Here is an 11,551-nt window from a genome sequence, read left to right on the forward strand (position 1 = left end):
AATTTAATTTCAACTTATTTTCTTGAAGTTTTGCAAGTTAACCCTCTATGTTCTAGTTTCTACTGCTACAGCATATACATTTACCAAATTACAATAGTTTATATACATTTTTATTCTAAGCTAGCAGGGCATTCTGTGGTTACATTTTAGCTCAGTACTTTATACCTTTATACACACTTCTGCATGAATCATATCAATACTCACAAATAACATAGACTTATTCACAAAATTCCAGATAGCTGGGTTTGCAGTGTGACATTTCTCCCCCCCAAAAAAAACTCAAGCTAGTTTTTCAAGTGACCCTTAATAAATGTTTGCTTGAGATGGTTGACTACCTAGGAATACCTCACCCCATTCCCTATCTTCAGCCCATCTCTTTTGGCATTACTAACCCCACTGCAGTGCTGCACTGTCATATCATATGCCTGCAACCCTAGGTTCCACCTTAGTAACTTTTGCATTTTGCTGGCAGGTTCAATTTAGCCATGTTAAGGGGCTGTGGTCTGTAACTACAGTGAATTTCCTTCCATAGAGATAAGGCTGTCATTTTTACGGTGCCCAACACTATAGCTAGACATTCATTTTCTATAGCTGCATAGCATTCCTTGGTTGGAGCCCATGTCTGAGATAAACCACTGAGTGCTCTTCTCCCCCTGAGGAAACCTGGCTGATTACAGCCCCCACCCCATGGTTTGAAACATCCACCTGCACAACACATTCTTTGCTGTAATCTGAACTGGCTAACACAGGGGGTCCTCCCAAAGCTCTTTTGCTTCTGGAATGCCTGTTCACACGCTGGTGTCCACACTACCTTATCTGGCTTGTTTTTCCTTGTCAAGTCTGTGAAGGGAGCAGCTTAGGTACTAAAATTGGGGACAAACACTTTCTGTAGTACCCTGCTGTCCCTAAGAATGCCCTCACCTGCTTTTTGGTAACAGGGACAGGCCATGCCTGAATGGCTAACACTTTGGCCATTTCTGGCCTGATCTTACCACTCCCTACTACTCTATGCCCTATACAGGAGACCTCTGCCATACCCACCTGACATTTGCTGGGCTTAATGGTCAACCCTGCCCTCTATAGTCTGCCCAGCAACTCCCTGACATGCTGAAGGTGCTCTTGCGAGGAATGGCTGTAGATGGTAATCTCATCCAGGTAAGCAAGGGTGAAATCTCCTGCTCCTGCTAGGATAAGATCTACCAGCCTCTAGAAAGTTGCTGGGACATTTTTCATCTCAGAGGGCATCTTCATGAACTCATACAAGCCAAAAGGAGTCAACAAAGGCTGACCTCTGTCTAGCGCTGGGAGTCAAGGGCACCTGCCAGTAACCCTTGGTAAGATCAATAATGGTAAGATACTTAGCCCCACCAGCTGCTCTAGGGCTTCATCTGTTCTAGGCATGGGGTAAGCATCTGACTCTGTGACTATTTAGTTTCCAATAGTCCACACAGAACCTGGTGCTGCCATCCTTCTTTGACACCAGCACCACTGGGTAGGCCCAGGGACTGCTGGACTCCTGAATTACCCCTAGTTCCAACATTTCCTGTATCTCCTCCCTCAAAGTCTGTTTGAATCTCTCAAGCACCCTATAAGGGGCCTGCTTAATAGGCCTTTGGGATTCTGTATCCACATGGTGCTGCACCAGGTGGGTGCACCTTGGTTTCTCATTGAACATGTCCCCAAACTCCTGTAACACTGCTCGGATTTCTCAAACCTGTGTAGGGGATAGCGGCTGGGACATTGCTACCCCTTCCACTGAGGAGTCAGTCTGAGCATCACTGAGGAGATCAGTCACCAGATCCCCCTCAGACTCCTCCTGCCATCCACTGTAAATACTCAGCACAAGGGCCTCCCTATCAAGGTAAGGTTTCATCATGTTAACATGGTATAATTTGTGCCCCTGACTCCTGCCTAGCAGTTCTACCATGTAGTTAACATCACTGACCTTTCTTACCACTTTGTAGGGTCCCCCCCCCCAAGCTGCCTACAGCTTGTTGCGTCTGACAGGAATGCGAATCAACCTGCTGCCCTACAGCATACTCTCTAGTTTGAGCATTCCTGTCATACCAGACCCTTTTCTGCTATTGGGCTTCTGCCAGGTTCTCCTGAGCCAAGCCCATGAGTTCCCTGGGCCTTGTCCTGAGGTTTAGGACATATGCCAGAATAGACTCCTTGTGGGATTCACATTCACCCTCCCACTTATGACAAATCAAATCTAGAGGTCCCCTCACCCTATGCCCATACAGGAACTCAAAGGGTGAAAAACCTGCGGATTCCTGGGGAACCTTTCTATAAGAAAACAACAGATGGAGCAAATATTTGTCCCACTCCCTCTTAAACTGGTCTGCAAATGCCCGTAGCATTATCTTGAGTGTAGAGTTTAACTTCTCAAACAAGACTCATAAAACAAACTGGGCTGACTGTGGCAAGACCATTAGTCTGGGAATGGTAGGGGGTGGTCTTTAGATGCTTAACCCCACACTGCTTCCACAGACAAGCCAGCAGGTCTGACGTGAAATTGGCAACTCTGTCAGTCAATATTTATTTTGGGAAACATACCCTGCTGAAAATCTCTAACAAAGCATTTGCCACCTTTTCTGCCTCAATGGAGGACAGGACCACCACTTCAAGGTATTTGTTAGCATAATCTATTACCACTAGGATATACATTTTCCCCGTGGAACCTAGGATACTCAGAGACCCCACAATATCCATAGTTACCCTCTGAAATGGCTTCTCAGTCATGGGCAAAGGCATCAAAAGAGCTTTCACCTTGCCTCCTACCTTGCCTACCTTTTGGCACTGCTCACAGGTCCTGCAGTACCCTGTTACACCTCTGGAAATCCCAGGCTAATAAAAGTTCAGCATAATATGTCTTTGTACATTTTATATCCATATGACCTGCAAAGGGAATATCATGGGGTATGGCTAGAAATGCCAGATGCTAGGCTCTGGGCACTATCAACTGCTGTATGCTCTCACAATCTAGCCCTCCTCAGGGGTCCACTCTCTATACAGTAGACTTTTGTCCCAGTATACAGATTCCCCCTCCCTTGAAAATTTGGTGCATCATTAGCTACCTCTCTCAGGCCTTGTAATGTAGGGTCTGAAAGTTGAGCCTGTTTCAACTCTCTCTTGGTAAGCCTTCGCAGCTCCCCTTCCACAGGAAGTCTGGCATTCTCTGACAGCGGTGCCTGTCAGCCTGGGTACTACTACTCACCTTTGCCCTTGCAGTCACTCTGTCCAAGGGAACATCAGTACACACAAGCAGCTGTGGATCACCTTCAGTCTCAATGCTACAGGGTAGCTACCTTCCTCCCTGAAGTAACCATCTTACCAGTCCTGGCTGTAAGTGTGCAGTCTGTCTGGGTCTCCCCAGGCTATCAGACCCACATGGTTGTCTCCAAGCCTGACTGCGTGAAACTGCATGCACAAAGGGTACTGCATTATCAAAATAATTCCCTATCAGGACATCTACAGGGATATCCTCAAACACACCTACTTACTGGCTTCCTTTTCTACCCTCCCAGTCAAAATGAACCCTAGCCAAAGGTATTTGGAATGGGGTCCCTCCTAAAGCTTTGACTGGAGTAGACTGCCCAAGCAAGCAGTGCTCTTCTTTAACCATTGCAGGCTTTACAATGGTTAGGTCAGAGGCTGTGTTTCTCTTAGCAGTGGCCTGTTGCCCATTTACTAGGATATGGTATAACCTCTTGTGGGACTTTGGTACCCTTTTTGTCTCAAGACAAATTACTGCTGGCATTCTGTCATTCCTGCTTACTGGCTCTCCTACCTTTTTTTCCCCACATTGCTTCTGTGGACATCTATATGCTACATGCCCCCACCGGTAGCATTTAAAACATTTAACCCTTGGTCCTGGCCGTGTACCTGGACTAGTGGCTTCCCCTGCTACTGGCAGACTCTGTTGGGGGTGGTTTAGGCTTCCCACTATGGGTTCCTTTAGACCTGTGAGCAACAATGGGTATCCCTTTCCTGTGGAGTGATGCCGTGCTTGCTAGGTATAGGTGTCCCTGCTTCCCCAACACGTGAAGTACTGCATTCTCTATCTGGTAACCAGATTCTCATGCCTTCAGGCAAAGTGCTAATGGCTTGGTCCTTCACTGAAAGGTCTGCCAGCCCTTCAAAGGTGTGACGTGACATCCACCCACCCATCTATGAAAATAAGTGCTTAGTTCAGCAATAGATTCACACACACTTTCTTCTGCCTTCCGTCTATGCTCACAAAACTTTCTTCTATAAGCTTCAGATGTTAACTTAAAACATTCTACAAAAACATGCATCTGGAGTGGTTTTCCCTGGACCTCCACTGAAAACTGGCTTTGTTCCAAGTCAGACTTTCCGAATAAACAAATGTTAAAATAAAATAAATAAATAAAAATTCTAAATGACAATTTTTTACTGTATTATAATTTAAGCAATCAGTATCAGATAATTTAGAAATAGTGGTTACAGCTTTAGCATGGAGTAAGGGCGTCAGGAACCGTACCCAGAGCCCTTGGTCAACATTATACTGCTTACATACCCTTTCAAACATATGACTGAAACTATCAAAATTATCCTCATCTGTAAATTGTGGAAGAAATTTACTGACCTTTGTTGCTTCTGGGGTTCAGTTACTCCCTTCACCATTAACTCTATGACTCTGGCAAAGAGTCAGCATCTTTTTCTCATGTTGCCTCTGCCTCTCATTCTCCTCAGCTTCCAGATGTTGCAGTTTCTCATTTTTCTCAGCCTCCAGACGTCTCAGTCTCTCTGCTGCTTCTATTTCCAAATGATTGGCCTCCAGTTCAAGTCTCTTTAACTCCAGATGGATTTTTAAGTCCTTTGTGGAAAGGTTGAACTGTCCATTTTCAGAGAGTTGTACATCTTCAAGGCCAGTCTGATTGTCTTCCTGGTTGCTGGTCTGCAATGTAGCTGTGTCCAAGGCTACAATCATTTCTGCCTTAGTCAGGTTTGCATGCACTAGTCCTTTAGCCTGGCACATCTCAGCTAACTGGCTCCTTGTCAGTTTGTCATACTCCTCTGCTGACATGCTTGCCTACTCTCCCTGACTAAGCTAACAAAAAATAAAATAAAACATCTGTGATATGAAACTCTGAATGCTCACTATGTGGCTGATTGAGAGTACAAACACCTTTCTTAGCGACCACTGTTTGTAGGATACAGGAATTCAATATCCACACTGCTACAAGCCAATTAATATGTGATGTGGCTATCCCACCAATGTCAACCAGTTAATATGTGATGCCCCAGCATTGGCCCAGCAATCAAGGAGCCTCAATCCTCACCACTGGCAACAGTGGGGAACGTACACACTGGGAGTATGACAAGTACACACACAAAGTAAAGTGCAATTTCCCTTATGAGCACACAGACCACAGTCAGTCTGGGGCTAGTTTCTCCCTCTTTCTCCAGATCCCCAATAAGACTCCCCACTGGCACAACTATAGGACTGAGATCTCAGCTGAGTGGCCAAGCCAAAACTTCCAGCAGCCTCTCTGCCCAATCAGTGCTTCATGTTCCTGCCTAAGTAGCTGACACACACACACATGCCTGGGAAAGGCTGGCACAGATTTACTGGCTATGCCCCCTTCTGCCCAGACTAGAAGGTAGTTCCAGATGCCATCATCCACCCTTATCAGCTACTATAACGCTCTTATCAAAAGGTTTCCAATCCTACTATGTAATGTTACTATTGATCCAAATAGTAGTCTGACCAAGAGCAAGGCTATTTACGAGTGACCTGTACAGTTTTACCATACAGATATGCAAGTACTCTAAAAACTTAAATATGTCTCACAAATAGTCACAAGGACAGGTTTAAATATATTTAATAATAAATAATAAAAGAACCAGACAATACTCAGTAAATCAACACAGTAACTTCAGAGTTCAAAATCACAGGAAATATTTAAAACAACATTGCAGGACAGTCTCAAACAAATAAAGAAAACACCTAAGCTCTACTTTACTATATTCCTATCTGAATCTAAAAGAGTTACTATGCCCAAACAACTTAATTACAGTAAGGCAAGTGCAGATATGGTGAGAGTGGATGTTCTTGCTAGGTCAAAGATGAAATAAAAAATGCCCAGTCTCTCTCTGAGAGAGTTCTTAAATTAATAACAAATATTACTGCTGGGTTAGCCTGGGTGACATCACCTTTTGTTGCCTGACTTTTAGTTCCCAAGCTAACACCCTTTGTCAGAAACTAACAGAATCTTTGCATCTCTATGTGAAAAATACAAATCTCTCAGATGTTTGCAGATCCTGGAAGTCATAAAACAATAAAACACTTCTATATCTCAAACCTAGTAATTACTTCTCTTCCAAGGCAATACAAAAAACATCTAGCTCTAGACATTGTCTGCTACTGCACTGAAATTGAGAAATAACTTTTATAGCACAATTGTAAAACAATTTAATTTCAACTTATTTTCTTGAAGTTAAAACTCTTAAGTTCTAGATTTTACTGTTAAAACATATATATATTTACACCATTACAATAGTTTATATACATTTGTATTCTAAGCTAGCAGGTCATACTGTGGTTACATTTTAGCTCAATACTTTACACCTTTACACACACTTCTGTATGAATCCTATCAATATTCACAAATGACATAGAATTGTTTACAAAATTCCAGATAGCTGGGATGGCAGTGTGATACATGTCACAGCTTTAAATTAGCATTATCAACTCATACCATTCCCCTGGGAACAAATTCAGACCCATCTTGTCTGTTCAAATAGGTGCTATCCTTACAGAAGTTGAATAAACTCTCTCTCTCTCTCTCTCTCTCTATATATATATATATATATATATATATATATATATATATATGAAATAAAATATTCATGCTACATGAGCCTGCATAAATCAGTGAACTTGCAAGAAGCATCTATTATCATATAATTCAGCATCAGCCAGTACTGAACCAACAATGAAACAAGCAGAGTGATGGCACTACAAGAGAATAGGAAGCTAAGCTACAGAAATCCTACTAAAAATCTTTTTTTACTTAATATGTCAACGGAATAAAAAGAGCAGTTGAGTCTTGCAGCATGGTGTGATTACTTCTGTCTAATACAATTAAAAACATGAACACTCTGAAGAAACAGAAGCAGCTTGAAAGCACTATAACTCATATAAAAAATAGTCATGTATGTTATTTATAATATATAGACCACTCGCACATAAAGACTCACCAAAAATAACCAAAGTTTCTCTCAGCATTCAAACTCAAACAAGAACACATCAGGCATCAGTATTTTATTTTATTTATCCTTTGTTACCAGGTTAGTCCCACTAGACTAGTAGTTTCTTTTCAGGGGAGACACGAGGTGGCAGTTATACTATAATTAGAACTTTGGCCAGGACATCGGGAAAAATCCACAATTCTTTTCAATAGGTACTACAGGATCGTTTACCTCCACCTGAGCTACCATCAACTCAGACAGATGGAGCTTTGGTTTAATATTTCATTCGAAGGATGACATACTCCAGAGTGCAGTATCTCTTTATGCTGCACTGCAATGTCAGCAATCCATTTACCTGGTGTGGGAATAGAAACCACAGCCATCTGCACCATGGCAAGTATGCTACCTGTTCCACCACTGACACTGCTATATAAAATACAAGACATTTATTTAGTCAAATACTTACCAACAAATATAAGGCACAGCAGCGAACACTAGTTAGGTATCAATAGCTACTCTGAACAACCAAATGCAAGACAACCACTATTCATATCAATACAAAGTCACATCATCACAAAAACACACACACATACACACACACACACACAAAAAAGGAGAAAGATGGGCAAAAAGGACAAGAAAGAAATTAGCGAGATAAGAGAAAAAAAAATACATTAGTGATGTGGGCACATATATAAATCTCAGAGCCTAAATGCAGCAAACTATAGCATTAAATCATTTGAAAACTATACTCATTAAACCAAAAGCTGCTTTAGAGAAATGTTATAATTCCATTAATAAATCATTTATATAGCTATGACTATCAGTAATGAACTAGTTAACTACAACCTTGTAAACAAACACGCACACAGACATACAGCTACTATTAATAATATTAACAATAATATATTAAAAAAGAGAAGAAACCGATTTTACCTCTTCATATTACAAGAGTCCAAGTAATTTGATTCAGTCTTCTTCACAGCTATTGGGAACAACAGTGTTGGCATAATGGTGAAGATGTTTACCTCGCAGATACAAGATAAAAGGTTGGAGTCTCACCTGGCTATGCTTAAAATAGCTCACAATGGCAACTAGCCTAGTACTTACCTATGAACAACTGTAGCATGAAAATGTACAAAATATGAAAGCAGTTCCAGGAAGTGTCAAGTCCAATGTATCATATGATTGCTGAAAATGATGACTTCCATTTTTGATTTTAATTTTAAAGATCATGTTTAAAGGTGTGAAACAACCTTTGTCTTTGTATAGAAAAGTGTTCATATGCATCATTATGCTTGTGAATATTTTTTTATATATAAAAAAAAAAAACAAGATAATTTCTTACTCATGCATTGAAAAAACAATTTTTAAATTTTGGTTCTGAAAGCAGAAGTCTTAATGTAGTAAGCCGAGTTTACAGTATTTAAAGTCCTAGGAAGGCAGGGAGTGGTTTTGTCATTCCAGGTTCCAGTTCTAATACTGTTAGGTTAGGATAGGTCAGTAAATGTAAATTAGTGAAGTAACTGCCAAATCGTTAAATTAACAGTGGCAGAAAACGATTGTTCATTAGCACATCAAACACAGAAGTGGATTTTCTTGACTGAAATAAGACCAGGCCTTAAAGAAACTGCAGTTGTGCTCTGGTCAGCGGAAAAAAAATATTATTATTGTATTTCTGCATCAGTTTTATCAGCAGAAGCAATTGAATAAAATGTTATTTTGCATCTGACATATCCTTAATTAAACCTATTCAAAGGAAATACCAGAAGAGAAAACGACTGAAAAAGTACTGAGCAAAAGATATAGAACAGTAAAACAAAAAGGGAAAACAAGTATATAATGAACTCTAACCTGAAGAGTTGAACAGCTGAAGACAGGGAAGACTGACAGTCCTTTCAAGTACATAGTAGGATATGATACTATACCATACATGCCTCTAATCACAGCAATGTAATGGCAAGCCAATGGAAAGCAGGTGACTATAGTGATGATTCCACAACTGCTAAGCTCTGGTTAAGTTATTTAACTATAAAGTACTCCAATGCAAAGCTAGATTAATAAGAGGGCTGAGTAACCTGTAGCTCAAGGCTCACATGTCTGAAAAAGGCACTGCTACTTCTACTATCAAGTTAGTCTGAAATCTGGTACTTCTGCCACACCAAATAAATAAATCCCTTATAATTATCAGCTACAGGCCCACGTGGCCCATATTTTAACACTGCTGCTGGGTTACACCTGAAAAAGGCACTTATATCTAGTCAGTCTACATGGTTAACAAATTAATAAAAATAAAAATAAAATAAAAAAAAAGGATGCTAAGTAAATTTCTCGTGGCATTAGATGTCAAATATAAGGTAAGGAGCTGGTAACTGAGGTTTTCAGTGGTAACACAGGAACTTTTCCAGATCATTATATATAATATGCATATTTTTTCTGCATTTCTACCTATTCAAAAATGTATTAACCTGCAGCCCTTACAAAATGCATACAAATGGGAAACAACCCATGTTAGTGATGCTCATGTGAAACAAAGCTGCGAGTAACAAGTGAAGGCACTTGGAGTTTATGCTATGCATGAGTGAGTTGGTATGATACATTCACTAGTATCGGAGGTCTGAAAACACATTTTTCTAGTGTCTTTACCAAGTGTAATATAAGCATAAGGAGGGTCATGTTTTTCTGTGTGATGGTCAATGAGTCAAAATGTCAAAGTTATGAGTGAAAAATAAAATTTCTTCAACTATAATCTTTATTATCAGAAATGTATATAGTCTGTGATATGGAGTATAACAAAAAGGTAACCACAAAAAAGTATATACGTATAAAATAAAATAGAGCACCACAACGAAACAAAAGCACCTGCACAACTTGGACAAGTTCATATAATAATAAAAAGTATAAAACGCTGTGTGCAGGTGCTACCCAGGCAGTCCCAAATAGTACTAAATCTCCGGATCAAGTAGCACAATATTCAGGAAGCTTGGATTCTGATTTATGTGAAGCAGGTTTATTCTTGGTCTGAAGAGACAAGGTTCTGCTTCCTGAATATTGTGCTACTTGATCCAGAGATTTAGTACTATTTGGGATTGCCTGGGTAGCACCTGCACACAGCGTTTTATACTTTTTATTACAAAAAAGTATATATTTTAAAGATTACCAGTGACAAGTATAGAAGGAAAATGGATTACTGATAGAAATGTAATAAATGTGCATGCTTTTTCAAAAGATTTTTCTGGTATGAAATAGAGCAAAAAAACTAAATCATTTGGTTAGATTATGGTACAGCAGCAGCACTTTGCAGGGTAGTCATCTGCAAACACCTGGTGTTCGGTTCCATAGACAAAGTAAGAATATGTTTTTTCCTTCCAGTCATATCGCACACGTGTGATAGGAATCAGTTCAATCGTTTGTTTCTGAAATTAAGAAACAGGGACAGGTTAGCACAGCTACAATAGGCCACTTTTATCAAATATATGCATTTTCCGTAATACAAAGTGTCTCACTGCATGGTAACAATTTACTGACAGAATATGTTCCCCCGTTACAGACACTGTATGAAACATTAACTCTGGCAGCACCCAGTGAGCACACTTCCTGACTGGATGGATAAGGTGCAGATTCCACTTTAGAGGCAGCTTAGTTAACTGCCTCCTTATAAAAAAAAGGGTCTATGTCAATTCTTCAAATACTCACAATTTCGAACGTTACATGGTCGAGACCAAACATTCGAAGCTGCAAGTGTTCGAAAATTGACTTTCAACGGTGCCATATGGTGCAGATTGGGAGAATTTCCCTTTTCTGCACTGAAGTGCAGTCTCGAAGTTGGTATATATAAGTAGAGGGGGGTGGGGGGTGCAGGGGGGCTTTCCCCCCTGCTCACACTGTTAAAGTGTGTTTTTCTTTTTTCTTTTTTTGACATTTGAACATCCAAATGTCGAACATTTGGTCTCGACCATGTAACGTTCGACATTTTGGATGTTTGAATATTTAACATAGACCCTAAAAAAGGGTAGTTTCTTGGGTACCTATTAATCTTCAAGAGATGTTCAGCCAGGAGACCTTGCTTGCTGAATTCTTCTAGGAAACTCTTCTTTATTTTTCAAAGGAGTCTCTGCAGAGGCATCCTTATCAATTGGTGAGGAGATGTTAATACATTTGTGTATGGGTGATTTTTCTGCTAAATGAAAAGTACAGTTGAGCAAGTATACACACCATAACTGCATATATTCAATTATTATGATCACTGCAGCAATATTACTTACAGTGTGCTAGGAGTTATGTCACAGGTGGATATTCAATTACTTGTCCTGACCTTCAGAGCTTTTGG

The 11,551-nt window shown here is 40.2% G+C and overlaps 1 protein-coding gene across 4 annotated transcripts in view; it reads right to left on the reverse strand.

Annotated features, from left to right (window-relative positions):
• Positions 1 to 9,955: 9,955 nt before the first annotated feature.
• The window catches only part of LOC122806803 (protein SSUH2 homolog), a 621,468-nt gene continuing 619,872 nt past the window's right edge, over positions 9,956 to 11,551 (reverse strand). For all 4 annotated transcript variants that reach the window (XM_044077526.1, XM_044077524.1, XM_044077525.1 and 1 more), the window contains exon 13: positions 9,956 to 10,637. In XM_044077526.1, the coding sequence (XP_043933461.1) occupies positions 10,494 to 10,637 (144 nt within the window). In that variant the 3' untranslated portion in view covers positions 9,956 to 10,493. The remainder of the gene's footprint in view (positions 10,638 to 11,551) is intronic.

Source organism: Protopterus annectens, chromosome 7.part0, assembly GCF_019279795.1.
Source record: "Protopterus annectens isolate FY-2018-M chromosome 7.part0, PAN1.0, whole genome shotgun sequence".
Taxonomy (NCBI): domain Eukaryota; kingdom Metazoa; phylum Chordata; order Ceratodontiformes; family Protopteridae; genus Protopterus; species Protopterus annectens.